This window comes from Ovis aries, chromosome 7 (genome assembly GCF_016772045.2).
Source record: "Ovis aries strain OAR_USU_Benz2616 breed Rambouillet chromosome 7, ARS-UI_Ramb_v3.0, whole genome shotgun sequence".
Classification (NCBI taxonomy): domain Eukaryota; kingdom Metazoa; phylum Chordata; class Mammalia; order Artiodactyla; family Bovidae; genus Ovis; species Ovis aries.
This window is the reverse complement of record NC_056060.1, coordinates 20,875,870-20,903,141: the sequence shown is the minus strand read 5'-3', so window position 1 is coordinate 20,903,141 and position 27,272 is coordinate 20,875,870. Positions and strand designations below refer to the sequence as shown.

At 59.6% G+C, this 27,272-nt stretch overlaps 2 protein-coding genes across 6 annotated transcripts; both read left to right on the top strand.

The window, feature by feature from the left end:
- Window positions 1-377: 377 nt before the first annotated feature.
- Window positions 378-17,471, top strand: CARMIL3 (capping protein regulator and myosin 1 linker 3). Of its 3 annotated transcripts, none has more exons than XM_027971614.3 (40): window positions 378-603; window positions 2,067-2,161; window positions 2,472-2,522; window positions 2,627-2,686; window positions 2,772-2,887; window positions 3,100-3,197; window positions 3,428-3,498; window positions 3,605-3,678; window positions 3,891-3,966; window positions 4,045-4,133; window positions 4,595-4,689; window positions 4,919-5,005; window positions 5,223-5,332; window positions 5,466-5,543; window positions 6,134-6,210; window positions 6,290-6,394; window positions 6,487-6,556; window positions 6,977-7,058; window positions 7,186-7,282; window positions 7,433-7,487; window positions 7,568-7,740; window positions 7,982-8,050; window positions 8,268-8,361; window positions 8,447-8,545; window positions 8,974-9,102; window positions 9,278-9,391; window positions 9,804-9,979; window positions 10,891-10,978; window positions 11,136-11,273; window positions 11,553-11,616; window positions 11,734-11,942; window positions 12,327-12,430; window positions 12,998-13,313; window positions 13,606-13,734; window positions 14,658-14,724; window positions 14,829-14,918; window positions 16,384-16,502; window positions 16,588-16,768; window positions 16,944-17,054; window positions 17,174-17,471. In XM_027971614.3, exons 1-40 carry the CDS (start codon window positions 564-566, stop codon window positions 17,200-17,202), a joined length of 4,125 nt encoding a protein of 1,374 aa, XP_027827415.1. In that variant the 5' UTR covers window positions 378-563; the 3' UTR covers window positions 17,203-17,471. The 3 variants fall into 3 exon arrangements, with proteins under 3 accessions (XP_027827415.1, XP_027827417.1, XP_027827416.1); XM_027971616.3 differs by having other exon boundaries at window positions 12,330-12,430; window positions 17,177-17,314; XM_027971615.3 differs by having other exon boundaries at window positions 17,177-17,314.
- A 1,815-nt stretch (window positions 17,472-19,286) lies between these two features.
- On the top strand, window positions 19,287-25,663 carry CPNE6 (copine 6). Of its 3 annotated transcripts, XM_027971613.2 has the most exons (17): window positions 19,287-19,365; window positions 20,639-20,810; window positions 21,240-21,419; window positions 21,764-21,838; window positions 21,998-22,072; window positions 22,191-22,274; window positions 22,365-22,454; window positions 22,807-22,911; window positions 23,138-23,224; window positions 23,468-23,527; window positions 23,789-23,922; window positions 23,998-24,052; window positions 24,143-24,194; window positions 24,525-24,658; window positions 24,746-24,982; window positions 25,186-25,360; window positions 25,461-25,663. In XM_027971613.2, the coding sequence occupies exons 2-16, from the start codon at window positions 20,643-20,645 to the stop codon at window positions 25,321-25,323; spliced, it is 1,674 nt and encodes a 557-aa protein (XP_027827414.1). In that variant the 5' UTR covers window positions 19,287-19,365; window positions 20,639-20,642; the 3' UTR covers window positions 25,324-25,360; window positions 25,461-25,663. The 3 variants fall into 3 exon arrangements, with proteins under 3 accessions (XP_027827414.1, XP_027827413.1, XP_042108880.1); XM_027971612.2 differs by having other exon boundaries at window positions 23,138-23,527; XM_042252946.2 differs by having other exon boundaries at window positions 19,287-20,327; window positions 23,138-23,527.
- The last annotated feature ends 1,609 nt before the right edge of the window (window positions 25,664-27,272 follow it).

Here is a 27,272-nt window from a genome sequence, read left to right as displayed (position 1 = left end):
TTCCGCAGATGTGGCCAGGTCCTCTCCTAGCATCGCCCTTGGCCGCAAGTTCCTTCCTTCGAGGGTCAGCGAGGACGAGCCAGACGCGTCCCGAGCAAGCAGTGAAAAGGGAGGAGCCTGGCAAGGATGACTCTGCGAGGGGTACCCAGGCCCACAAACAAAAGAAATGGGTTCTGCTGACGGTGCCGGAGGAGTGGATGACACGGAAAGTGAGGGCGCTGTACCCCCGCCCGGGAGATAGCCCGGGCTCCAAGGCGACACGCACAGGGCGTCGCACGCGGGAGCCGGCGGGAGGGGTGGGCGCGAGCGCGCGCAGGGTCTCACGCGGCCCGGAGGCGCGGCGCGCATGCTCAATCCGGCACCTCTCCGGGCGGGGCGGGAGACCCGGCGCTCCGAGGCGGGGGGAGGAGCGCTCGCGCAGCCGCCCCTGACAGGAGCGGGCTCCGCGGCTGCTGCAGCGCTCAGCGCCCGGGCCCTGCCGGAGCCGGGTCTAGCATGTGCCACGGCTCCCTGGCGGCGGTGACGGCGGCTCCTCTACAGCAACAGCGGCAGCAGCGGCCGCCATGGCCAAGTCCAGCGCGGAGCTCACCCGCGAGCTGCAAGGTACGAGGCTGCGGTGGTCTCTGGGACGCTCCGTCCGGGAGCCTCCCAGCCCTAGTGCGTTCCTCCTCGCGGTACACCCCGGTCCCTCCGCCCCTCATGCATCCCGGTTCCAGGGCAGCCCCCTGCCCCTGCATCCCAGCTCGGGGCATCGCTGTCCCCAGAGCATCCTCCGCTGCCCCCTCGCCTCACCCGTCAGGACCTACCTGTCCCAGAGCCGCCCGTCCCGATCTTCAGTGACAGGTGCAGTCCCTTCACGCTCCCTGGGGCTGACTCTCAGCTATCCTGGCCCATCCCTAGGCGAAGCATCCAGTCTCCCCGGCGGAGAGTCCCCTTTCCCCCGCCGGGCGGGGCCAGGCCCGCCCCGCCGGGTGATGGGAGCTGCCCCAGGTCCTGACCGCCTCCGGGCTCAACACCCTCCCTCCTCCCGGCCCCGCCCCGGAACTGGCTCCAAAGAGCCCCTCAAGAAGCCGGGCTGTGCCCAGGCCAGTGGGGGCAAAGACGGGAGTCAGGGAAGAGGGCTTGGACTGGAGCTGAAACCGGGAGCAGGGTCTCTGCAGCTCACCTACAACAACCCCCATACCAGCCTGCCCCCTGCTCTCTACCCCACACCCACACCTCAAGGCCTCTCCTGTTTGCCTGGTTTTCAGACTGTTCCAAACCAAGACCGACCCCCCAGCACAGCCGCAACCCTGACCCTCAGAGGTGGGAGCACAGGCTAGCCCACGCAGAGACCAGGACTCTCAAGGATACTCAAAGGCGCGCTACACCATGCTGATCTCCCACACCTCCAGAGGCACACAGCCACAGTTGTGAGATGTGTGTACACACATCTTTACAGAAACTGCACACACACACACACTTTACAGAAACTGCACACACACACACACACACACGCACACTGGGATATCTGGATGATTCTCCAGCAGATGGATATGGGACTCATTTAAACACTAACTCCTTCCTACCTCCCTACCCCCCACCCACAGGAGAACTGGCTGGCTCTGTGCCCCTTTCACAACTGCAAGTACAGCATACTCATTCACACTTACCCATCCTCAACACAAGCTCCCTGGCATCTTCTTTACACACATAGTAAAAGGCAGACACCACACCAGACCATCAAGCATGTAGTGGGACACCCCCGCGCCCCTACACACTGACTCACTCTGTATGGGTTGACAGCTGCTGGAGTGCACGGGTTGGGAAAATCCTTCACACTCTCCCAGAGTGCCACCCAACTGCTGTCCCTCAACTCAGGGACATCAGAAGCCAGAGTTTTTTCCGTAGCACCCCTGCCTTTCTAATAGAAAAAGTTACCCAAGAAGGAAAGGTCTCAATTCCTGTTCTTCTTCATCTCTCTCTGATTCTGTCTCCTCCTCTCTGACCCTACCCCTGGAGGGCCTTGGGTATATGGGGGCGGCTAGGGTAAGAGGGGCCCTGAGCAGCCTACTACCCACCTGCAGACAGCATCCGGAGGTGCCTGAGCCAAGGGGCTGTGCTCCAACAACATCGCGTGAAGCTGGAGACAAAGCCCAAGAAATTCGAGGACCGAGTACTGGTGAGGGCTGGACTGGGGGAGGGGAGGGGGAATCAAGGGCACCTGGGCTGGTAAGGGCAAGGAACCTGGGGGGGCAAAGGAGACAGAGGTGGAGGAGTGCTGAGAAGACATAGCCTGTGGGAGGGGGAGGCTGGACTAGCTGGATGTCCAGGAACCTGGGGTAGGGCATAAGAGAGAAGCAGGGACTTTCAAAGCAGAAGGCCAGCTGGCAGGGGGTGCACATGGGCTGAGGAGGCTGACAGAGGGCAAGGGGACTAAAGCCCAGGAAACTATCATTTGCTGCTGACACTCTATTTTTCCCTCTCTGAAGGCCCTGACCTCCTGGCGTCTCCACCTCTTCCCCCTTAAAGTCCCAGCCAAGGTGAGTTGGGCTGATGAGTGGGAGAACACCCAGGGTGCCCTCCTCTGAGCCCAGCAGCCAGGCCCTGACCAGGAGCTGCACATTCCCATGCCCCCACCCCTCAGGTGGAGAGCTCCTTCAATGTCCTAGAGATCCGCGCCTTCAACACGCTCAGTCAGAACCAGGTGAGCACTGGAGCGTGGGCCCCACTCCTGGGCCAGCAGGAGGAGGGAGCCTGTGTCTGAGTCCCTGCCGCTCTCTCTCTCCCAGATCCTAGTGGAGACGGAGCGTGGCATCGTGAGCATGCGGCTGCCGTCAGCTGAGAGCGTGGACCAGGTGACACGGCATGTGAGCTCTGCCCTCTCCAAGGTCTGCCCTGGCCCTGGGTGAGTGGCAAAGGAGGAGTCTCTCAGGGGTCAGACAGTAAAGAAGCCCCCTCCCCCCTCCCTCCTTCCCCTGGTCCTGGGACCCTGTGACACCAAGGAGAAGAGCTCGCATGTCCCCAGTCCTGCTTTTCCTAGGGATCCAGAAGCTGTAACAGAGGAAGAGTTGAGAGCCTCTTTCCACCCGTCTTGCGATGGATTTGTTGTTTTTCCAGGAGTCTAATCCGGCGTGGAAATGCAGACACCCCGGACGGGCCCCGAGACACGTCCCCCAACTCTGAGACTTCCACATCCACCACCCACAGTGTCTGCGGTGAGCAGGGGCAGGCTCGAGGGAAAGGGGGCCTACATCACCCTGCCCCTTGCTCAGAGTCTCTGTGGATAGGGCTTGAGGCTCCACAGCTCCCAGACCTCGGAGGTTCATGATGCTGCAGGAGCCCAAGACACTGGCACATAAAATGACCTTGACCTTTCCTTGAACGCTCCAAGTCTCTTCCCCACTCCCTTAGCCTTTAAGGAGCCAGCCCATCTCCTGCCCCACAGGTGGCTTCTCTGAGACCTATGCTGCCCTGTGCGACTACAATGGGCTGCACTGCCGCGAAGAGGTGCAATGGGTGCGTTTGGGCAGGGACCTGGCAGGCGGGCAGGCGGGCAGGCGGGACCTGGAGGGAGGGGCCAAGGAGGAGGGGAGCATATGCGAGCCAGTTCCACCTCTCCAAGGATGTGGACACCATCTATCATGCCGAGGATAACCGAGAGTTCAATCTTTTGGATTTCAGCCACTTGGAGAGCCGGTAAGTAGATGGGATAGAGACTTAACCCCGCATTCTAGCCTCAGCCCTCTAGCCTCTCCCTTCTGGCCCCACCCAGCCTGGGCTCTGTCTCCCAGCCCCCACACCCACTGCCCTCCACCCATCTAGGCTTCCAACCACCCCATCCTTCGTCTCTTCTTTCCTGCCCCGGTCACCTGCTCACCACTTTCCTGCCCCCATCAATCTTCCCACAGAGACTTGGCCCTAATGGTGGCAGCCCTGGCCTACAACCAATGGTTCACCAAACTCTACTGCAAAGACCTGCGGCTGGTAGGGTCTAGGAGGAATGGGGGACGGGAGAGTGGTGCCCCCTCTGGCTCCTGACCACACGACCCCCTCTGCCCCCAGGGCTCTGAAGTGCTAGAACAGGTGCTACACACCCTGAGCAAGTCGGGGAGCCTTGAAGAGCTGGTGCTGGACAACGCCGGACTTAAGACGTGAGGCCAGCCTCCTCCTTGGGCAGTGGTGCCCCTTGATATAGTCTTAGGGTCCCAGAACCTCAGGGCATGATATAGGCCTCGTGATGTAGAACCATCTCATCCAGCTCCTCACTTTACAGAAGAGGAGACTGAGGCCCAAAGAGGGCACGCAGCAAGTCCCACCTAAGCCTCCCGACCCCCAGCTCCACGGCCTTCCCCAGTATCTCCGAGCCCCATCCCCTCCTGCCGTCAGCTGCAGAGCAGACTACTCTGCTCTGGTCTCGAGGACCCACAGCCAGGCTTTGTCTCAGCACCGCTTCCCAGGTACTCCTGAGTGACAGCAGGCTCCCTGCAGGCCCCAAGCTGCTCCCCACCTGCGGGGACCGCTGACCATCGCAGCCCCAGCCAGGCAGGCAGATGGAGGAGGAGGGGAAGCCCAGAGCCTGGGACAAACACGTCCTTCCTCCCCTTCCCTGAAGGGACTTTGTCCAGAAGCTGGCCGGGGTGTTTGGGGAGAACGGGAGCTGTGTGCTGCATGCCCTCACTCTGTCCCACAACCCCATCGAGGACAAGGGTGAGCCCCGGCCCTGAATCCTGCCCCCACCGCAATGCAGACCCCCCCAGCCCAGCCCAGAGCCCAACCCAGGGCTGAACAGGGGCTCTCCAACCTGATGCCAGCCCCTATCCCAGTACCTCCATCCTAGACCCCAGGCCCACATTCCACACAAGCCCCCTGTCTGACTACACCGCCTGCCCCCACTGCCTATCTCTCAGGGAGCCCCCTTTCTCTCTCCACTCCCCAGGTTTCCTCAGTCTGAGCCAGCAGCTCCTCTGCTTCCCCACTGGCCTCACCAAACTGTGCCTGGCCAAGACTGCCATCTCCCCTCGAGGTACTTGCCCCGGGACCCCTGACCTCTGGCCCCTTACCCCTCCCCTGCCCTGTACTACCTGAGTATCAAGTCCCAGAGGCCCCACCCATGCACATGGCTCTGTGATCCCAAAGATCACAGAAGGGACGGGAGCACAGCTGGGGAGTGGGGAAGAGTTGTGTGCAAGGGGGAGAGGTGGGGATGGGGGCCAACTCAGCCCAGTGCCCGCTGTGCTCAGGGCTCCAAGCACTGGGCCAGACCTTTGGGGCCAACCCGGCCTTTGCCAGCTCCCTCCGGTACCTGGACCTGAGCAAGAACCCTGGGCTGCTCGCCACCGACGAGGCCAATGTGAGTCTATGAACGGCGCCTCAAGTCCCTGCAGAAATACACTCAGGGCCTGGAGTCTCTGCCCTTTAGCCCTGGGGAGGGGAGGGGCTCTGTCACCCCTCCCCCTGCAGCCCCCTCTGTCCTTCCTTCCCAGGTCCTCTACAGTTTCCTGGCCCAGCCCAATGCCCTGGTACACCTGGACCTGGCAGGGACCGACTGCACCATCGACTCGGTGAGGGGTTGGTGATGGGGGCGCCAGCCTGCAGGGACTTGGGGAGGCCAGGGTGGTCTCTGCCTCACCTTGTACTCTCTGGTCTCTGTACTCTGAGTACAGAGGTGGGCCGAGCTGGCAGGATGGCTTCAGGTTCAGCAAAATTCCAAAGCGACCCCAAAGCTCACCCCTGTGTGGCACTTTGTCTTTACGCTGCCCAAGGTTGTGCTGGCTGTGCCTGAAAGCCAGCCTGGATCCATCCCCTGGCTGTGCACCCCAGCGCAGGGCTGAGTCTCCCCGGAGGAAAGGACTCCTTCCCTAACTTGAACCAGCCACCTTATAAGCCTGTGGTGGCCCTAGCTTTAACACATCCACTGCCTATGAGCCTCTCACATCCTTGGGGCCAGGCAGGTGGGTGGGAGGAGATCCACTTTCCACAGAGGGGAAACTGAGGCTTGAAGAGGCTAAGTGGGGCAGGCACAGCGGGACTTTCACAGACTGACCACAGAGGGTGAAGCGCCAGGACCTCGGTGGGGTTGAAGGAGGGAGTCCTCTCTACCCCTCCCGGCAGCCCTCCCAGCCCTGTGAGATGCGCCCTGTCTCCCCCACAGCTTCTGGGCGCCCTGCTCCACGGCTGCTGCTCCCACCTCACCTACCTCAACCTGGCGCGAAACAGCTGCTCCCACAGGTGGGAGCGCAGGGGTGTGGGGAGGGGAGGGACAAGCCATGGACACCCCCTCCCTTGCTGACCGCAGACATCTCCGCAGGAAGGGCCGGGAGGCCCCCCCGGCCTTCAAGCAGTTCTTCAGCAGCGCCTACACTCTGAGCCACGTCAACCTGTCGGCCACGAGGCTGCCCCTGGAGGCCCTCAGGTCGGGTGGGTGCAGGGTTGGGGGCGTCCGACGGGGAGCCCTGGGAGAAGGGGCGAAGGGTAAAGGTGAGCCCGCTAACCTTCCTCCCACAGGGCGCTGCTCCAGGGCCTGTCCCTCAACAGTCACCTCAGCGATCTGCACCTGGACCTCAGCAGCTGTGAGGTGGGCCCTCCTTCCCCTGCCATTCATCTCTCTGACCTAAGTCAAGCTCTGACTCCCTGTTGCCTCTGCACTACCCCTCTGCAGCCCCACAACCTGACCACACCTCCACTCTTTCTAGAGGTCATTTCCAGTCTCCGGTATCCCCTCCCTGACCGCTTGGGGATGAGAAATACCAGGCTTTCCCAGCAGATGGCAGGAGCAGGCTGTCTCCAGAGCACCAGCCCAGAGATTTTTCTGGCTGAAGGAAGGGAAAAGCCCCGGGGAAGGATCTAGTGTGGAGAAGGGGCCTCCTGATTTCACTCCCGAGACCCGATTTGACCTTGAATCCTGGAATGACTCCTCTTATCTCTGAGCATTAGAGGGGCCCTATCTTCCACCCCAGTCCCTGCCTCCTGCCTCACCCTCACTGTGTCCCTACAGCTTCGCTCAGCTGGAGCCCAGGCTTTGCAGGAGCAGCTGGGGGCTGTCACCTGTGTGGGCAGCCTGGATCTGTCAGACAATGGTGAGTGGGGGCCCCTCCCTTCCTGGGGGCCAGGTGGGGGCAGGGGCCTGGAGCCTGGGGGAGAAACCCTCAGATGACTCCAGTGAGCTTCGGGCCTCAAGTCCAGGCCTCTCCATCTGCCTGCCAGGGTTCGACTCGGACCTCCTGACACTGGTGCCTGCACTTGGGAAGAACAAGTCTCTCAAGCACCTGTTTCTGGGCAAGAACTTCAACGTCAAGGCCAAGTGAGGCCCCCCTCCCTATACCCACAGACCCCCGCTCCATCATTGGCCTATCCTTTTGGCTCACTATATCACCCCTGAGCACCTTTCTGCTGCTCCAGTAGCATGACCCCAGCCCCCTCCCCTCCTACTCTGAGCCCCGACTCCCCGCAGGACCCTGGAGGAGATCCTCCACAAGCTGGTACAGCTGATCCAGGAAGAGGACTGTGTGAGTGCCAGGGCCTGGGAGGGGACCTGCAGTGACGGGGGCTGCAGGGACTGGGTCCAACCCCCCACTTGCCCACACAGTCCCTGCAGTCACTGTCGGTGGCAGACTCCCGGCTGAAGCTTCGCACCAGCATCCTCATCAATGCCCTGGGCAGCAACACCTGCCTGGCGAAGGTGGATTTGAGTGGCAATGGCATGGAGGACATCGGGGCCAAGATGCTGTCTAAGGCCCTGCAGATAAACTCCTCCCTCAGGTGGGGCCCACGCCTTGACCTTCTCACCTGGAGCCCCAGCCCTCCCCCAAACACACATACCTGCCCTCCCTACTACCTCACTGCTAATACCCCAGTTTCCAGGAGACCTGTAGTCCCAGGACTATCTCTGAATCAGCCTCATTAACCAGGAAAGGTGGGAGGGCTCCTGACAGGCCTGTCCCTGCTCCCTAAGAGAGGCCCAGTAGGAGGGGTAACAAGCTGATGCCCACCCTTTCCCCAGAACTATCCTCTGGGATCGGAACAATACATCCGCCCTGGGCTTTCTGGACATTGCGAGGGCCCTGGAGAGGTGAGTAGGCTAGGGCCCTGCCCTAACCAAGCCCCTAGCCTCCCTGTATCTGGATCCAGCCTGAACTTCACAAGCCCCAATCCAGCACATCTGACCTAATTGCATAGAAATGTTAAGGAGGACCATGGAGGGACATGGTCAGAAAGAGCGGGGTGTGGGTAGCAGAAGCCTGCCCTGCCACCTCCTCCCCACCCAGCTGTGCCACTCTGTTCCACAGCAACCACACGCTGCGCTTCATGTCCTTCCCGGTGAGCGACATCTCCCAAGCCTACCGCAGCGCCCCCGAGCGCACCGAGGATGTCTGGCAGAAGGTGGTAGCCTGAGCAGGGTGGATCCCTGGGGGCAGGGGCCAGCCTGCCTGCCCTGGTCCTGACCCCACCCACCCATCATCTCTAGATCCAGTGGTGCCTGGTGAGGAACAATCACTCCCAGACATGCCCCCAGGAGCAGGCCTTCAGGCTGCAGCAGGGCCTGGTGACCAGCAGCGCCGAGCAAGTAAACGTTTCCCTCGGGGACATGAGGGCGCACGTGGGCATGCGGGGAGCACAGGGGTGATGCGTTGGAGTGTGGGGGTGGGGAGGGGTCAGGAGAGAGGCATCCTGAGGTGCCTACAGCTGGACTGAGCGTGTGAGAGAGCAAACAAAACAGACGTGCAGAACGTGGGCCCCAACGTGAGAGAACATGTGGGCAAACAGCAGGGGTCTCGGACAAGGGGTCCCAGGACTGTGGGAGCTCTGCTGAGTGTTCAAGAACAGCCTCCCAAGAAGAGGAGGGGACAGGCCATCGGCAGACGTCACCCTTGCCCCGTCAGTGGCGGCACCAGCAACGTGGTCCAAGGGAGCCCAGAAATGGGGCACCCAGGGCCTATCTGGGAAGGTGAAGAGGCAGGGGTGCCCCCTGACACTCCTGCCACTGTGCTGCAGATGCTGCAGCGACTGTGCGGACGGGTGCAGGAGGAGGTCCGGGCCCTGAGGCTATGCCCCCTGGAGCCTGTGCAAGACGAGCTGCTCTACGCCCGGGATCTCATCAAGGATGCCAAGAACTCCCGGGCGGTGAGCGTTCTGCATCCCTGCCCTCCCTTGACAGTCTGGAGAGGACAGGAAGGCCACGTGCCAACCCAGGAGCATCCAGCCCCTGCCCCGTGCATCTACCCTCCTAGCCCAGGGTCCCCAGGGACCCAGCGAGGCCCGATTCTGGCTTTCTGATCAGACCCTGTTCCTTTTCCAGCTGTTTCCCAGCCTCTACGAGCTGGGCCACATGCTGGCCAATGACGGGCCTGTGCGGCAGAGGCTGGAGTCAGTGGCCAGCGAGGTGTCCAAGGCTGTGGACAAGGAGCTGCAGGCAAGTCCCAGGGGAGGAGCCCAGTGCTGACCAAGGCCCTTAGCTGAGGGCAGAGGTCAGCACAGGGGGATTACTGTGGGCAAGAAGAAAGCGCAGAAGACCACCTACACGCCCACTGCCCCAGGCATCACCAGAAAACTGGGCTCGGATGTTTGCTACTCCTTTCAGCCTTAGCCCCTGAGCTCTGACCTCTCCCTCTGGACTCTGATCCTTAGACTGACTCTCCCCTGTCCATGTGTCCATGTGGTGGGTTGGCAGGAACGCTGAGCAGGATGTGGGGAGGCCTGAGAGTCCAGGGCTCTGCTGCTAACCTGCCCTGTGACCTTGATGAGCTAGACACGCTGCAGTCTCTTCCATTGTGGGGCAAGTCCTGACCTCCTTGGGGCTCTGGCCTCCTTTCCTCCCACGCTAGGTGATCCTGGAGTCCATGGTCAGCCTGACACAGGAATTATGCCCCGTGGCCATGCGGGTGGCCGAAGGGCACAACAAGATGCTGAGCAACGTGGCCGAGCGTGTCACCGTGCCCCGGAACTTCATCCGCGGGGCGCTACTGGAGCAGGCGGGACAGGATATTCAGAACAAGCTGGAGTGAGAGGCAGGGGCGGGGCTGGGACGGGCTGGACTTGGCCTTGAGCACTTAGGGACTCCGGGGCCCAGCTATCAGCAATGAATAATGAATGACAATCTCCATTATAAGAGATGAATCTTTAACCAACTGCAACCTTGCTATTTAGGGTCTGACTGGTCTTTGCCCTAGAAGTGTAAATGCTGAGCTGGGGTTTAGGAGTCCAGACAGTGCACACAGGTGCACACGTACACACAGCCGCACACAGACCCCAGGAGTTGACCTCTAGAAACAAAGCACAGCCTCCTCAGAGGCAGGGGCAAAGAATACGGGAACATGGACTGCACTGCCTATCCCCCCGAGGTTTCGTGGCCCCTAGAGCACTCTTTCATTCCAGTCTGGGTACCACCTCTCAAGACAAGGAAACAAAGGAAAATTATAACGCAAACCCGTGAAATAGGCAAGCTCAAGAAGTACTGGTTCCTGCTCTTCCAGCAGTTGTTGCTGTTCAGTCACTCAGTTGTGTCCAACTCTTTGCAACCCTTTGGACTACAGCACTCCAAGCATCCCTGTCCTTCACTATCTCCTGGAGTTTGCTCACACTCGTATCCATTGAGTCAATGATGCCAGCTGAGGCCAGCAGAATTCACTCAGCAACTTAGCTTACCTCTCTCTGTTGCCCTGGAGCTCCAGGGGCCTGACCCAGAGCCCCCGTGCTCCTCTTTCTCCTCGGTTCCTTTTTGTCCACCCTTCTCATCCACATACCCCCAGGCTGGAAGGAGCTGAGTGGTAGACCCAGGGTACCTTGTACAGCAGCTGTGTTCTCTGTGGGCAGCCAGGGCAGCTGGCCCACTCCCTCAGGCATCTGGGAAAGGCTGGGGCAGAGACTCCGAGGTGGGGAGGGGGAGCTGAGTAGCTCCCCCTGTGCCCACAGTGAAGTGAAGCTCTCAGTCGTCACCTACTTGACCAACTCCATAGTAGACGAGATCCTGCAGGAGCTATACCACTCCCACAAGAGCCTGGTAAGACTTCTGAGCCTCCACCAGGCCCAGGGAGGCCCTCTACGCCATCCCACATCAGCCCACCTGCCCCCCCACCAACCCTCCCCATCAAGATCCTGGGAGGCGGGCAACCTCCTTGGGATCTTGATCTTCCTTGTTCACACCTGTCCTTCCCTAGGCCCGACACCTGGCCCAGCTAAGAACATTGTCAGATCCACCAGGGGGGCCAGGCCAAGGGCAAGATCCGTCCTCCCGAGGCCGAGGCCGGAACCACGACCACGAGGAGACCACAGATGATGAGCTTGGAACCAACATCGTGAGCACCCCTACTCCCCTCCTTAACCTTGGTCCTGCCCCCGAACCTGCAAACCACTGTCCCTTTCTACGTCCCTGGACTCCACCCTGTGTCCCACACTGGGTCTCATGCCCTCACCCTGATCCCGCCCAGCCTCTTCCCTCGTCCCATTGCCTCGGCTGCCTGAGGACGGGGAGCCAGGATGGACTCTAAAGAGAAGACTTCATGCGGGATGGGAGGCTCCAGGTGAGTCTCCTGGGACTTGCCACCTGGCCCCATCACGTTCCTCCCTCTCTGCAGGACACCATGGCCATCAAAAAGCAGAAACGCTGCCGCAAGATCCGGCCAGTGTCTGCCTTCATTAGTGAGTCTTCCAGCCTCCGTGCTAATGGCACTGATTCTGTTTCTTTTATCTCTGCCTCTCCAGCCTACTCTCTCCCCAGCCCTCCTGCTAGTCCCTCTAACGCTGCTGTCCCCACAGGTGGGAGCCCTCAGGACATGGAAAGTCAGCTGGGGAGCCTGGGAATCCCCCCTGGCTGGTTCTCAGGACTCGGGAGCAGCCAGCCTGCAGCTAGTGGTTCCTGGGAAGGTCTATCTGAGCTGCCCACTCATGGCTATAAACTAAGGCATCAAACACAAGGGCGGCCCCGGCCCCCCAGGACCACCCCTCCAGGACCTGGTCGGCCCAGTGTGAGTCCCTAAGGCCTCACCAGAGGACCGACTTCACTTAGCAATGCCAGAGCCAGGGACTCTAGCTCTAGGACACCAATGCCAGAGGTCCTCGCCTTGTGGGATCGGGTGGGGGCCCAGGCAGGCCATGGAACAGAGGAGGGAGTATCCAGATTGGAAGGAGCTAGACCTGGTCACAGATAGGAAATCTGTCTGCTGGACAGTGGCAGTTCTCATTTTGGTGAGAGTCAAGAGCCGCCAAGCTTGAGATACTCATGTAGCCTGAAGTCTGTGTTTGCGTGGGGTCAGGAGGAGGCAAGGTCAAGTCCCAGGGGGCTGGCCTTGAATAGAGGGGAGGAGGGCTTCCTCACTCAGATAATATATCCTACAGGACTTTCCTCCCAGCAGGCACCAGTACCTGGGACCCGTCAGGAGAACGGAATGGCCACCCGCCTGGATGAGGGGCTGGAGGACTTCTTCAGCAGAAGAGTCATGGATGAAAGCTCCAGGTGCGGCATCCAGGCACACCCCCAGTTTCAGCAGGCCCCGAGGCCCTAGAAAAGCTCCTGTGTCCACCCACCACCCAGGGAGGTTTCTCCAGTGGCAGTCTCCCTGGGACATTTCCCCCCACATTCTCTTTCTTCCCCACCCATCCCTTAGTTCCCCTGCTCTCTGAATCTCCTCAGGACAGCTGGAAGGAACCACCCGAGTGGGACTGTAGGAGCTGGGGGTTGGGTAGCAGGACCTGGGATGGGATGAGAGTGGTACCAGGCCTGGAGGGGACATGCTGTCACTGTCCTGCACAGATGCCCCAGCCTCTCTCCTGAAGGAACTGGGTCACTTGGAGAGGCTGAGAGGAGGTGGGGGAAGGGGTCCCTGGGAGGGAAGAGACTGCTGGAGGGTTACGACAGGAAAGGTGAGGACACCATCCCCTGGGAATATGTAGACAGAGTTATGAGCAGCAGGGAACACTAGATGAGAGAGAGTGGGGGATTCTGAGAACTGCCAACGACCTCAGCATCTGGCACTGGGCTCTCCCCACGACTTTGTCACTAACTCACCCCAACCCTGCCCAGCTACCCCCGGACTCTGAGGACCCTGCGTCCAGGCCTGTCCGAACCGCCACTGCCTCCGCTCCAGAAGAAAAGGCGCCGAGGCCTGTTTCACTTTCGCCGGCCCCGGAGCTTCAAGGGGGACAGGGGGCCAGGCTCCCCCACCACCGGGCTCCTCCTCCCTCCTCCCCCCCCCCCCCCCCCAACTCAGGAGAGCCCCCCCAGCCCAGATCCCCCCAGCCTTGGCAATAACTCCTCCCCCTGCTGGAGCCCTGAGGAGGAAAGCAGCCTCCTCCCCACATTTGGCGGGAGCCGGGGGCCTTCCTTCCGCAGGAAGACGGTAAGTGAGGCAGGGGCTCTGAGTCCTGGTTTGCTGCCCCCACACAGTCCATCCACCCCAGGCAATTAGTGGCAGGATGCTAGAACTAGGGATCAGGAGAACTTTGTCATCCCAGGTCTCCACTTCTTGGCTCCTTGGGCTAAGCCTGGTGACCCAGACTCCCAGCACGCAAAGGAGGGCAGTGGAAGGACTCCTCAGAGGGTCTGGGTAGGGCTTCCAGACAGGGGACTTGGAGAGGTAAGGAGCCCCTTCTCCATAAGAAACTGCTTCTAAACCTGTAACCTTGTTCCAGGACACTGAGGGGGCAGAGCCTGGGGAGGGAGGCCAGGCCCCCGGGACAGCACAGCAGCCGAGGGTCCACGGTGTTGCCCTTCCTGGGTTGGGGAGAGCCAAGGGTTGGAGCTTCGATGGGAAACGAGAGGTGAGAGGAGCCCAGGGTGGCAAACTGGGCGTCCTGCAGGTCCCTGCTTACCCCCTCCCCTCCCCATGGGCCTAACCCCCTCCCCTCCCCATGGGCCTAACCCCCTCCCCTCCCCATGGGCCTAACCCCCTCCCCTCCCTATGGGCCTGCCCCCTCCCCTCCCCATGGGCCTGCCCCCTCCCCTCCCTATGGGCCTGCCCCCTCCCCTCCCCATGGGCCTGTCCCCCTCCCCTCCCTATGGGCCTGCCCCCTCCCCTCCCCATGGGCCTGCCCCCTCCCCTCCCTATGGGCCTGCCCCCTCCCCTCCCCATGGGCCTGTCCCCTTCCCCTCCCCATGGGCCTGCCCCCTCCCCTCCCCATGGGCCTGTGGTTGATAGGTCCCTGGAGAGAGCAGTGCTTTGGGGAGGAAGGTGTGTGCTGTGGCTCTGCCCCTACACTTGGTGCAGAACCCTGGACAAGTCACTTAACCTTCCGGAGCCTCTGTTTCCTTGTAAAGTGTGTGGCCCCCAAAATACTTAACTTCTAGAGGGGCTTCCCAAATTTTAGTGACTTGATCACCAGCTTTATGACTGCTTTAACCTTATCCACATACCATGGCATTATTATATAACATTTTTATTGAAATCAACTCACCTTTTAAAACTCAGTCTGGACCTAAGCATTATCATCTTTTAAAATCACAGGCTTGTACTAGTCATGTTTTTTCTACAACACATAAAATAAACACATATTAAAATAACAGTATATTCATTCATGTAAACCATTTCTTATGTCCCCTAGGGGTGGTATGGGTATCATTCTTTGAGGAAAAGAGTCTGAGTGTCAGAGACCAATGACATGAGATGCTAGAGCAGAAGCCCCTTGCTAACCGCAGTCCCCACACGGAAGAGACTTTTTATGACCTGACTCAGCTGTCCTTTCAGGGCACAGGCCCAGACCTGGAGGGCAGCGTCCAGGCTTGGCAGAAACGACGTTCTTCAGATGATGCAGGTGAGAATGGGCGCCCTCACTTCCTTCCTTTGACCCCGCTCTCAGAGCCCCACCTAACATGCATTTCCCCCCTCTCTCTTTCCCACCCTCTCCTTCCACTCTAGGGCCTGGAGCCTGGAAGCCCCCGCCGCCCCCCCAAAGCACCAAGCCGAGCTTCAGTGCCATGCGCCGAGCAGAGGCCACGTGGCACATAGGTATGGAAAGCCTCTTTCCTGGCAGCAGCTCTGAAGGCCCGAGTGTGTCCAAACAGACAAGCCAATCAAGGTGGGGCAGTACAATGTCAACACTGTGAAGATGCTTCAGGGTATCTATAAAACTACATCCAAAAAAAACAAACCACCCGGTCCAAAGAAAGGCCCCCCGGAACAAAAGTGCTTTGCCAGGCTGAGCCAACGGGAACAAAACTTTATGGATGGTCGCAGGGAATTCTCTAGAGCAGGGGCCATCAGCAGAACGGTACCTTCCATAAAGAAGGCCTCTCTCTGTACCTCAGCTAGGGAAATGGTGGGCAGTACCAACCAGGTCCACCTCAAACATTCCAGTCTCCTCCACAAATAGCTCACCAGACCATCCTCTGCCCACACAGAAAGGTGCCAACCAGAAGGGGCAAGAGCCCCCCGCCTTGGGGGTCGGACACCCTGGGTGTTCAGTTGGGCTCAGCCACCACCCGTAGTGTTGACCTCTAACAAGTAATTTACCTTCCAGAATAAAGGGTGGGGGATCATAGTATGACACCTTCCTTCTGCTGGGTTCAGAGCACCTTTCATTTAGGGAGCCGCTAACGGAAAACCAGTCAGCTTGGCATCATTCTCAGTTCCCACAGGCCTGGAATGTGACCCTCCAATAATATTGACAGGGACAAATCTCCCTGGAGAGGTTGACACTCTCTTCCCTCCTCCACTCCCACCCCAGGGCTAGGGCATGAGGGTGCCCTGGAGAGCTGGCCTGAGGCTTGGCAATGCCTGGGCACCTGCCCCATCCTCCAAGGCCAACACATCACCTGGACATCTTCCCTGATGATCCTGTCCCATAAGCAGACTAGTTAAGACACCCGAAGAGGGGTTCCAGCTTTCATTTAAGAGACCATGGTTGTGGGGGATGGGGTGCTCCCCCCTGTCCCCCCCCCAACACACACCTACTGCCAGCACCTTCCAGGTCTTCCTTATCTGCACCTCACAAATACAGACACAGACAATCCCATCCACGTCACATATCCTTGGGCCTGGAGTGCATAAAGCCACAAGGCGGGGCTAGGGTGCGGCCAGAATGCCAGGCACCTCTCCTCAAGATTCACCACCTAAATCAGACTGGCAGAGAGTCCTAGGAAGGCCAGGCTGCAGCCTTGGCAGGGCCCCGGGGCACTGCAGCCCTGGATGGGCAACCATGCCTGTGAACCCAGCAGGCCCCAGACCCTGGCTCTGTCCCTGCTCTTCAAGAGGGTCAGCCCGAGCTCTCCAGAGGTGACAGGCTCAGGAGGATCCTGGGGACCAAGGGCAAAGGAAACTGGAGAGCAGAAGGCGACATCCAAGGCAGAGACGTAGGAGCAGAGGGGCTTGGAGGGGAAAGTCCTGGCCTCCAGGGCTTTACCGGGGCAGGGGACTGGGAGGGCTATGCAAGGATGTCTTTTCCTGCAGTTTCTCCTCTCTCCCTATCCCCCAGCTGAGGAGAGCGCCCCCAACCACGGCTGCCAGAGCCCCAGCCCAGCCTCCCAAGATGGGGAGGAGGAAAGGGAGGGGGCTGTCTTCCCAGAGAGGACGGTTCCCACCAGGAATGCTAAGGTGAGAGCCAGCAAGGCAGTGGGGAGGGACCTTTGATGAAGCAAAAGGACAAACTAATTGACCCAGCCTCCTCCTTCTTTGCCAGCTGCAGGACCCTCCGTTAGCTCTGAAGCCCCCCAAGCCCGTGGCTGTGCCAAGGGGCCGCCGACCCCCACAGGAGCCAGGGGGCCGGGAGGAGGTCGAGACTGGGGGTGCAGCCCCAGGAATGAACAAACCCCGGCTGCGGCTGGGCTCACAACAAGACCAAGAGGAGCCTGAGATCCAAGGTGTGCCACCTGCTAGAGGGGCTGTGGGTACCTCTGGGGCCTCCCTGCCCACTCCCCCGTCAGGTCCCTTCCTGGGCACAGGACGAGTAGCAGACAGCCAGAAGCCACTGCCTGGGTGAGCGCCCAGCCCAGGAGCCCCACTCACATGCCAGGCCTGCCTTGACTGTCACTGCAGGGGCCCCAGATCCAGGCCGCCGGACTGCACCCCTGAAGCCTAAGCGGACACGGCGGGCGCAGTCCTGCGACAAGCTGGAACCTGACAGAAGGCAGCCCCCTGACCCCACAGGTGCCAGAGGGGCGGTGAGAGGGTGGTCCCCCTGCCCACCCATCCATCTGACGCAGCGCCCCTGCACGGGGCAGCTGGCTCTCCTTGCTGGGGAGACAGGGTTCCCTGGATTTTCCCAGCAGGAACCAGCGAGCCGGGAACAGACTGACAGCCGCTACGGCACCCTCCCCAGCCCTCCTCTCGACATGTGCCTCACAAGGACTCCGACCCCCACCCACCCCCACACCCCCAAGCCCCTCTGCCAGCCCCTGTCCCCGGGGTGCAGGATGAGGCACGGGGAACCAGAAGTGGGGGAGCAGCCTGGAGAGAGGGAGGCTCTGCTGGCTCTGCAGATCTCTCCTGGGAGGGCGGATCTGTCCCTCCATCCCCAGGGGCTCTTTCTCCACTTGTATAGAATAAAAAAACAAAATCACTGCCTGCCTGCGTCTCTGCTGTCTTCCTCATTCTCTGCTCCCATTCCCCACCAGATGCTCCCCTTCCCTCAGTCCCCCACAGTGGGGAAAAGTAGGGACCATCCCCCCAGAGATGGGGCTAGAGCTCTAAGGGAAGAGGCAGGAAAGACGAGAGCTGCTGGATGGGAGGGGACTCGGAAACCCCCAGGCAGGGGCATGTCATTTGCAGGGTCTGGGCTGAAAGCTGGCTGCAGAAGGGGCCAAGGTGGCAGGAAGCAGCATCATTGTGTGTTGGGCTTTGCGGAGGTACAGTGGGACTGGGGAGGTCCTGGTGTCCCAGGAGGAGATTGGGAGCAGTATGCTATGTGTGTGTGTACGTGTGTGCTTATGTACAGGCAGGCTCACTAATGGTGGTATTAAATGATGGTGTGTCATCCTGGGGGCACCATCAGTAGTCAGAAATCTAAATAGTAGAGTGGCCTGCTGTAGCGAGAGAAGATCAATGATTAAAATTAATTGTTTCCCATCAGTGTACTAACAAATGCTGGCTTGGCATCCAAGATGCTGCTCAAGAGCCTCTTCCTCTGGGAAGCCCTTCTTGATGCCTTCCCCTGACTCATCCAAATTGAGCCCTTCCTCTTGTGGCCTATTGCCTCCTCAATAGATCCATACTTTTTGCCTGTCATATCTCAATGCATTTGTTCTGATCATCTCTGTGGGATTTTTGTTCTATATGCACATACTGTCCAGAGGGGCAGGAGCTGTGTCTTAGTCCCCAGTGTAGCCCCAAACCCTGGCACAGTGCCTGGCACCCAGGAGATGCTCAATAAATTATTGCTACCTTAATACACGAGCAGCTTTGGGGATGAAAAGTGAAGTGCCCTGGTGACCCTTCTGTCATACTCATCCAGACCACCATGTTCCCAAATGTCTTCACGTGTGGCATCCAGACAATTGCTCCTTTCCCCTGGCCTCACTCGGGAATGACTAATGTCTTGTTTGCTCAAGATCTGTGCGTGGCAGGGCCCCTCCCACAGGATGTGGCCATATGGGCTGAATCTCCGGGTTGGGGGTGAGTTACGGGCACTAGGAAGATGCCTCCGGAATCAGTCCAGCATATCTCCACACTGGGAAGCCCCTGACCGAGATGTGACACTGTGTGCTATTTAGCAATTGTGTCCGTTTCCTTGTCTCCCTGTTAAAAGGTGGAACTTTGAATTCTAAAAGCTATGAGGATCAGCATGATATGCAATGGTCTTTAAGGCACACGTGAAGATCTCCATTCTGTTGTATTCCGGTTGGTGGGCGTGGATGAGGGTATGTGTGTGTGTGACGAGTATAGCCCCGTGTTCTTCTGTATGTGACTGCAAATGTCCTTAACAAATGTGATATGGAGAGCGACGTGAGACCGGGTGTGTCTCCCTGTGTGCATCCCCAAGGCTGAAACTGTCATGATGTCGTGGTGAGTTTATGTGCTGGCACCTGTTTGTGTCAAGACTGTGTGTGAGCCTGTTAGTCGTGGGTGCGTATGTCTCCATCGCTTCCCGGCGTGAATGTGTGTGTGTGTGCATGCACCACCGCAATGTGCGCCTCTCTGTGATGCTGGGTGTGGGTGTGGCAGGAGAGGAAGATGTATGTCACTGTGTCTGCGGGGGTCCTGCCTCTGAGCCACCCTCAGCCCGCCCTCCTCCCCTGGCTCCATGGCTCCCTCCCAAGCAGTGGCCCTGCCCCCCTTCTCCCTCCCAACCTGTCTGTGCAAGGGGGGGGGAGCTGGTGCTTCGGCCCCCCCACCCCTCCCCATCCAGGCCCCATAAATAGCAGCAGAGCCGGAGCCGGAGCCGGCGCCAGCGGCTGGAGCAGCAAGGGAGTCAGGGCCAGGGCCAGACAGCCGGAGAGAGGAGCCCCCGACTAGAGCCCAGGTGAGCCCACCCTTCATCCCTCGCCCAGCCCCAGCCCAGCCCAAGCCTGGCCCAGTCTCCATAACAACATCGCCCCCAGCCTCCAAAGAGGTCTCCAGTCCTGCCCAATACCCTCACCATCACATGCTCCTGCCCGACTCAGGGGATCTGTGAGAACTGGGAGACTTGTGGCTAGAAGGCAGAGCCCACCCCCGCCAACCCAGACCCTCCCTCACGTATCCAAAAGGGCACACACTGTGGGGAGGGGGTACCCAGCCAGGGAAGGATCCCAGTTCTGAGGGACGTACAGGAACTGGCACAGCCTCCTGAAGACAGACACCCAACTAGGGGATAGACACGGGGTGGGGGCATCCAGACACACCAACGCACACTCGCCGGGGAAGCACAACATGAGATCAGACAGCCTCACCCTGAGAAGTGGACAGACACAGAGAGACGGATGGACCGGCCGTGAACTCGGGCCAGCGTACCCCTGCATGCTGCTGCCCGAAGCTCGGTACCACTGTTGGGGGAGGGTGGCGTGCGTGCATCCCACGGGCAGCATGGAGGGGGCCGAGGCTCCCCAAAAATCCTGTCGCTAAGAGACAGCACCAGTGCTGCCAAGAAGTGTGAGAACAGGGGAGTGGGGAGGAAAGCCAGTGTTGTCATCGTGGGAGGCACTGCCAGGAACCTAGAGAAGCTCTCAGCAGGGCCGAGCTCTGCTGCTCACTCTGCAAGCCCACCACCCCTCCCTTTCCATCAGCCAACCAGAAGGTGAGTCGGGGGAGGTGGATGGGGACAGCCCTGCAGGGCACCTTCCAACCTGTCTCCTCCTGCCCACAGCAGCCTCCGTTCCTGGCCATCCGCTTCAGACTTGCCGGGGCCCCTCCACTCTCCTCCCCACCCCCTTGCCCCAGTTCGGCTTCCTCAAGCCAAGACTGAGTGCAGCGCTGGCTCAAACATCAGTCAGGAAATAGCAGAAGGTGCTGATGTAGCAGAAAATGTGGATCAATCGATTGCCTAGGAACCAAGGCTGCCGGGAACCCCCAAGCCCTCTCCAGCCCCATCCATGCCTACAAGGCCAGCAGGGGTGACAAGAGCACTCACTGGGCTGTGCAGGAGTGAGAGGCTCAGAGCTCAGGGGTAGCCGAGTGAGGTCAGGGGGAAGAAGGTCCATGAGATGCCAGGGCCTCAGGAAGCAGGGTAAGGGGGTGGGGCCCAGGCTTCCAGAGGCAGACCCCTCCTCCGGCAGGCGTCCCCCTTCCAGCGGCCAGTGTCTGCTCTGTCCCCACAGAGACATGTCCGACCCAGAGATGGCCTGGGTGCCCGAGCCCCCAGCCATGACACTGGGGGCCTCGAGAGTGGAGCTGCGGGTGTCCTGCCACGGCCTCCTCGACCGAGACACACTCACCAAGCCCCACCCCTGTGTGCTGCTCAAGCTCCACTCCGACGAGCAGTGGGTGGAGGTAAGAGTGGCTGGCCTCTCCTTCACGGACCTCCGGGACTGAAAGGAAGGAGGCTGGGTGGGGGCAGCCCCAGGGGATGGTCAGGACCCTCAGGGGCCTCTTCCAGTCTGTGTGGGTAACCCTAGAGATGCGGGTGCCATCGTTACACATGCAAAGCATTTCACATGGGCCAAAGCTCATAGGGTCCTATGGGGTCCTGAGATGGCCCGCAAAGGCAGTGGCACTGCTTCCAAATATGAGAGCCCCTGAGGGCTGATGGTCCTAGGGGCAGGCAGCACCCTAAGCTCCGGGTTCAGCCCAGGGAGGGAGGAGCCAGTCTCTGGGGCTCAGGAACCTGAGGAAAGCTGGCAAGACCGGGGCGGGGGGCGGGGGTCCAGGACAGAGCAAAGCAGCCCGGGTTCCCAGAGGTGGGCTCCCCTCCTGCCGCAGGTGGAGCGCACAGAGGTGCTGCGCTCCTGCTCCAGCCCCGTCTTCTCCCGGGTGCTGGCCCTGGAGTACTTCTTCGAGGAGAAGCAGCCCCTGCAGTTCCACGTGTTTGACGCCGAGGACGGATCCACCAGTCCCCGCAATGACACCTTCCTCGGCTCCACTGAGTGCACCTTGGGGCAGGTTTGCATTCCCACCCCCACCCCCATGGTTCTGCCTCCAGTAGCCAGAAGAAGACAGAGTAAGCAGTGGAGTTTGTTCAGTCGGGGGGTTGGATCCCATCTCCGCCATTCGCCCGCTGTGCAGCCTTGGGCTAGACATCTAACCTCTCTGAGTCTTAGTTTCCCCATCTAAACGGTGAGCGGTCACAGTGCAGTCTCTTAGGGTTGCTATGGAAATTAAGTCCAATTCTAGCCCAAGTGCAGCCCCTGTGAGTGACCAAAGGGCGCTTATTACCCTGTCCCTTGTGCCCTGGCCAAAGCAGGTGGGGGTATCACAGCTGGGTCTCCCTCTACCTCCATGCCCAGATCGTGTCACAAACCAAGGTCACTAAGCCTCTGCTACTGAAGAATGGGAAGAACGCGGGCAAGTCCACCATCACGGTAGGCAAGGTCACCGGTACTCACCCTTGGGCAGGGCATTCAACACCCCTGCAAAGACAACCATGGTGACATCCTGCCCCCAGGGCTGGCCCCCACCTAAGGGAAAGGGCTTTGTGGGGGTGGCGTGGGGGAATCCTGCCACTTGTATCTCTCTTGCAGATTGTGGCCGAAGAGGTGTCTGGCACCAACGACTACGTGCAGCTCACCTTCAGAGCCCACAAGCTGGACAACAAGGTTGGGACCACAGAGTTTAGGCCCCCATCTCCACTGTTAGGTAGCCTAGCCCTCGGGGTTAGGCACCCCCCCTTCAGACCTCACCAAGTTCAGGGGCCCTTTCCCCCCATGTCTCCAGGACCTGTTCAGCAAGTCTGACCCTTTCATGGAGATCTATAAGACTAACGGGGACCAGAGCGACCAGCTGGTCTGGAGAACGGAGGTGGGTGCCCGAGGCTGTGGGGAAGGCAGGAGGAAGGGCAGAGTAGGTGAGCCTAGACCAGGGATGACCAGCTCTCTGTGCCTCTCCAAGGTGGTGAAGAACAATCTGAACCCCAGCTGGGAGCCGTTCCGTCTGTCCCTGCACTCCCTGTGCAGCTGTGACGTCCACCGGCCTCTCAAGGTGAGGCCCCACGAGTTAGGGCAGCCTGGCAGAGCATCCAGCCCCTGCCCGAGACCATCCACCTGAGGGTGCAGGCCCCTCTCTCTCCCCCTTACCCGCTGTGGTATAAAGAACCAGTCACAGCTCAATGTTCCTATATCAATGTTCCTTCTATCAGAGGCCAAGTCCCAACCAGACTGAGCCAAAGGATGAAGTTCACAAGGGGCTTCTCTGGACAGGTTGAGGACATCTGTTTGGGCCTAGTGACTGTCAGGGCCCTACTTCCCTGAGTCTCTCCTCCTGCCCCCACTGAACCACTGCAAAGCCTCTCTGATCCTGACCAGCCCCTCCTCCTTTCCCCTTGCATTTTCAGTTCCTGGTGTATGACTATGACTCCAGTGGGAAGCATGACTTCATCGGCGAGTTCACCAGCACCTTCCAGGAGATGCAGGAAGGAACAGCAAGCCCTGGGCAGGAGGTACTGCAAAGACTGCCCCCACCAAGAATCTCACCAAGATCCCTGGGAAAATCCTAAAGGAGATGCCGAAGAGCCCCTCACATGCGATAGGAGGTGGAGAGGGTGGGAAACTCAGGGCTCAGCCTAAGGACTGAGCCATAAGGGTTCTGCTCTGGGAGGCTCCACTGCAAGGGGGAAGAAAGGTACCATGATGAGACCCTGGGCTTGTGGGGTATGTGGGGTCTAGATGCAGTGGGACTGTATCAACCCCAAGTACCGGGACAAGAAGAAGAATTACAAGAGCTCAGGGACCGTAGTGCTGGCCCAGTGCACGGTAAGTCCCAGTGCCCATCCCAAGCCCTTTCCCACCCCCTACAACCCCCATGGCAACCTCAGATTCAGCCTTGCCCTCATTACAAAGAGCATTTCCCTGCTTCTGGGAACTGAGAACCCTCGTCCTATCTACCACCAACTTCAGCCTCAAAAACTCTGGCCCCTCCATTTCCCCTGCAGAAGCCCCACCCAGCTCCCTCCTCAAGGGCCCAGCATTCCACCTTATCTGCCCTCTCCCCACCAGGTGGAGAAGGTGCACACCTTCCTGGATTACATCATGGGGGGCTGCCAGATCAGCTTCACGGTAAACGCCTGGGGGCGGGGACGCAGCCGAGGGGGAAGGGCCAGGCCCTAGTAAGCAGAGGAGCCCAGAATCCACACTGCCCTTACTTGGACCTCTCATGAGCCTTGGCGTGGTCAGCTTGTTCCCCTCCCCCGACTCCAAGCCGAGGCTACCTGGGGGCTTGCTCTGATTCACCTTAGTCCTCCCTGCAGACGCCAGCTCTGGCTTAGCCTCCTTGGTGGCTCTCATGGATGCAGCATATCCTCTCCCCATCTCCACCAGGTGGCAATCGACTTCACGGCCTCCAACGGGGACCCAAGGAGCAGCCAGTCCCTGCACTGCCTGAGCCCCCGCCAGCCCAACCACTACCTGCAGGCTCTGCGTGCAGTGGGAGGCATCTGCCAGGACTATGACAGGTAGCAGGAGATGGGGTGGGGGATGGGCAGGGATGCCTTGCCCGATGGGCCCCCATAGCCTTTTCTTCTCCCCAGTGACAAGCGGTTCCCAGCGTTTGGCTTTGGAGCTCGCATCCCACCCAACTTCGAGGTAGGCTGGGCAAGGGTAGGAGAGGAGATGCTGGGAGACTCAGACAAGAAGGAAAAACATCCCCTGGCTGGCCTCACCTTCCCCTCACAGGTGTCCCATGACTTTGCTATCAACTTTGACCCAGAAAATCCTGAATGTGAAGGTAAGAGAGGAGACTCCCACCAGCCTCGCCTCCCTTCATACAGCTTGCTGCCCACTCCTGTGCACCCCATGCAGGAGCACAGAGTCCATTCCCATGGGCCCCGCTCCCTGCCCCTTCATGCTTCCAGTGTCTGCCTGCATTTGGTAAGACTTTCAGCCCCTGACCAGATATCTGCCCACCCAACTCTACCAGCACCTGAACCATCCGACTCTCCTGCTTAGTGCGGATCATGGTGGCAGGGCAGTCCTGAGACAAGGAAATGCCTCCTTACCGTAGGGAGTCTGGAAGAGCTCCCTGCTAATCTCTGCCCTCTCACCTCTTTGCCCACAGAGATCTCAGGGGTCATTGCCTCCTACCGCCGTTGCCTGCCCCAGATCCAGCTCTATGGCCCCACCAATGTGGCCCCCATCATCAACCGCGTGGCGGGGCCAGCTCAGCGGGAGCAGAGCACTGGCCAAGCCACGGTTAGGTGTCCTGCGGGTGGAGCCGGGGGTGGCGGGTGGGCGCCAAGGCCGCAGAGCTGACCCTTCCCCCACTCTGTCTGGCCTCAGAAGTACTCGGTGCTGCTGGTGCTCACGGACGGTGTGGTGAGCGACATGGCTGAGACCCGCACCGCCATTGTGCGCGCCTCCCGCCTGCCCATGTCCATCATCATCGTGGGCGTGGGCAATGCCGACTTCTCTGACATGAGGCTCCTGGATGGAGACGACGGTACCTTGCGTTGCCCCCGAGGGGTGCCCGCGGCTCGCGACATTGTCCAGTTCGTGCCGTTCCGGGACTTCAAGGATGTGAGTGCCCGGAGCCCCCTCCCAGCTGAAGGGCTCCTCAGTTCCTCCTTCCCTCCAGATCAAACCCATCCCTCCCACCTGATTGATGTCCCATGAAAGACGCGGGAATCCAGATGGCCACCTGAAGCTCCGCCCCTCACCTGAGCCCCGCCTTCCCTCACTCTACCTCCCCTAACCACTTCCCCACCCCAACCCCGACCCAGGCCTCACCCTCTGCGCTAGCGAAGTGTGTCCTGGCCGAGGTGCCCCGGCAGGTGGTAGAGTACTACGCCAGCCAGGGCATCAGCCCCGGGGCTCCCAGGCCCTCCACGCCAGCCACGACCCCCAGCCCTAGCCCATGACTGCCGACTACCTGACGGACACGCCCTCAGTCTTTCAGTGAGTCCTGGGACACTAGAGGGTAGGGCTTGGTGGAGTCCATCTGGGCTGGGTGTGTGGTGTAGAAGAGGGTGCTTATGACTATCCCACTCTCCCCCAGGTGCCTGTTCTGACCTTTGTGACTCAAGAGACCGTGCCTCTCCCTCTTGGACCAGGTGTGCCCTCTGGGTGCCAGAAGTGAGTGGTGAGCCCCACCCCATCTCTTCAGGCCCCAGAACCCTCAGCCTCATGTCCCCTCAGTGATTCTCTTCAGCGATCCTGACTTTCTGGCCATTAATAAAGGGAAGCACTCCTAGCACCTCAGCCTGTACCCATCATGTGTCAGATGCCCATTGGGCCATCCATAGCACCCTACACACACCATTAAGAAATGGGGACCAGCACCTTTTGAACTCTGAGCCAGAGATCCCCAGGCAGTCTGGTATCTGCAGTTTCACCCCAACTATGTGTCAGTGAGATCTGAGGAGTCCCTACCCTCACCTCCCAACCTTGGGGTGGGTTGTGGGGGTGGGGTGGGGTGGTAGCCCAGGCTCCCTGGTGGTTAATTACCAGACATGGAAGGGTAATAAGGGGCTGTCAAAGGGGTAAGTCGATGCCCTCTTAAGCTGTCTCCAGAGGATCCTAGCTGAGCCCCCAGGGGCTGAACTCCAGCCCCGCACAGCTGTGGGGCGGGCTGTGAAGGGGGGAGAGGACTGAAGGAGGGAAGCGGGTCTGCTAGTGAGTTGTGAATACAGAGGGCATCTAAGGTCTGTGCAGCCTGACTTTCCTGGTGCAGGAGTGTGTGTGTGTGTGTTCATGAGCTGCACAGGCCTTCAGTGGTTCAGAAGTCCAGCTGAATATGTTTTTTGTTGTTGTTGTGGCTCGAGGTTTGTGGGATCTTAGTTCCAGAGATTGAACCCAGACCCCCACAGTGAAAGCTCTGAGTCATAACCACTGAACCGCCAGGGAATTCCCTGTGTGCTCTTTATAATATGGACAACAAACATTGCCATTTAGTACATGTGAAGCTTTGTGTTTAGTGCTTTAAATGTGTTCACTCTCACTAGGTAGTTACCATTATCTTCCTCATTTTCCTGACAAAGCAAATGAGGCTTGACTGAAGCTTACCTATGGTCAAAGAAGAACTAATAGGCCTAGAACTTGAGTCTAGGCCCATAAGAATAAAGGGCCCACACTTAATCAAAAATGTGCAACTTCCATTTGCAGTATACCCACGTGACCCACTTGTGACCCCAGGGTGTGTAAACATGGCCCAATTATGTGCATGGGAGTAGATGTCTATGGATGGCCGTCTCTGCCCTTACGTGTGTCATGGAGGGCCTCAGCCAGTTAAAGAAGGCGGGCAAGAATGGTGGTGGGTCTAGATCACAGCTGTAGAGAACACATGAGGATCCAGGGGATAGCCAGAGTGACAGGAGAAGAGCTGGGCTCCTAGAAGGACCTTCCCTGCGCCAGCCTCTCCCTTCAAGGATGCCAGTGGAAGGGGATGGAGGAGGAGGTGCTCAGGATGCCATAAGCCACTCATAGAGGAGACAGCGCCCAAGGGGGTGACCAGTGGTCAGTGGTGGGAAATAAGAAGAGAAAGAAAATTCTGGTGGAGATGGAGGAGAGGACTCTCATCACAGGCTCCTGAGTGGAGGAGGGATGAGCTGGGCTAGAACTAGAGGACGGGAGGAGGGAACAAGAACAGGGATGGGAAGAGACAGCTGGGGAGGGGGCGAATAGAGGGGGCAGAAAGGAAGAGAGACATATGGGAGCTTCTTCCCCCATACCCAGCTGCTTCTCTCCATTTATTATATGTCCCTTAGAGGACCTACCACTGCTGCTAAGGTAACTGCTCCCAGTCCAATGCCTCTCCTCTACCCAGAGCCCCGCCCACTCTCTGTAGGCTGCTGAACTCAAGGGCTGGGTT

Excerpts from the sequence above, each read along its gene's own strand:
- CARMIL3 (XM_027971614.3), top strand. The coding sequence starts at position 564 with ATGGCCAAGTCCAGCGCGGAGCTCACCCGCGAGCTGCAAG. Across the intron at positions 3,967-4,044 it reads ACTGCAAAGACCTGCGGCTG|GGCTCTGAAGTGCTAGAACA; the intron begins GTAGGGTCTAGG and ends CTCTGCCCCCAG. Across the intron at positions 17,055-17,173 it reads GCAGCCCCCTGACCCCACAG|CAGGAACCAGCGAGCCGGGA; the intron begins GTGCCAGAGGGG and ends GGATTTTCCCAG.
- CPNE6 (XM_027971612.2), top strand. The coding sequence starts at position 20,643 with ATGTCCGACCCAGAGATGGCCTGGGTGCCCGAGCCCCCAGCCATGACA. Across the intron at positions 20,811-21,239 it reads CCGACGAGCAGTGGGTGGAG|GTGGAGCGCACAGAGGTGCT; the intron begins GTAAGAGTGGCT and ends CTCCTGCCGCAG. Across the intron at positions 24,659-24,745 it reads AGAGCACTGGCCAAGCCACG|AAGTACTCGGTGCTGCTGGT; the intron begins GTTAGGTGTCCT and ends GTCTGGCCTCAG.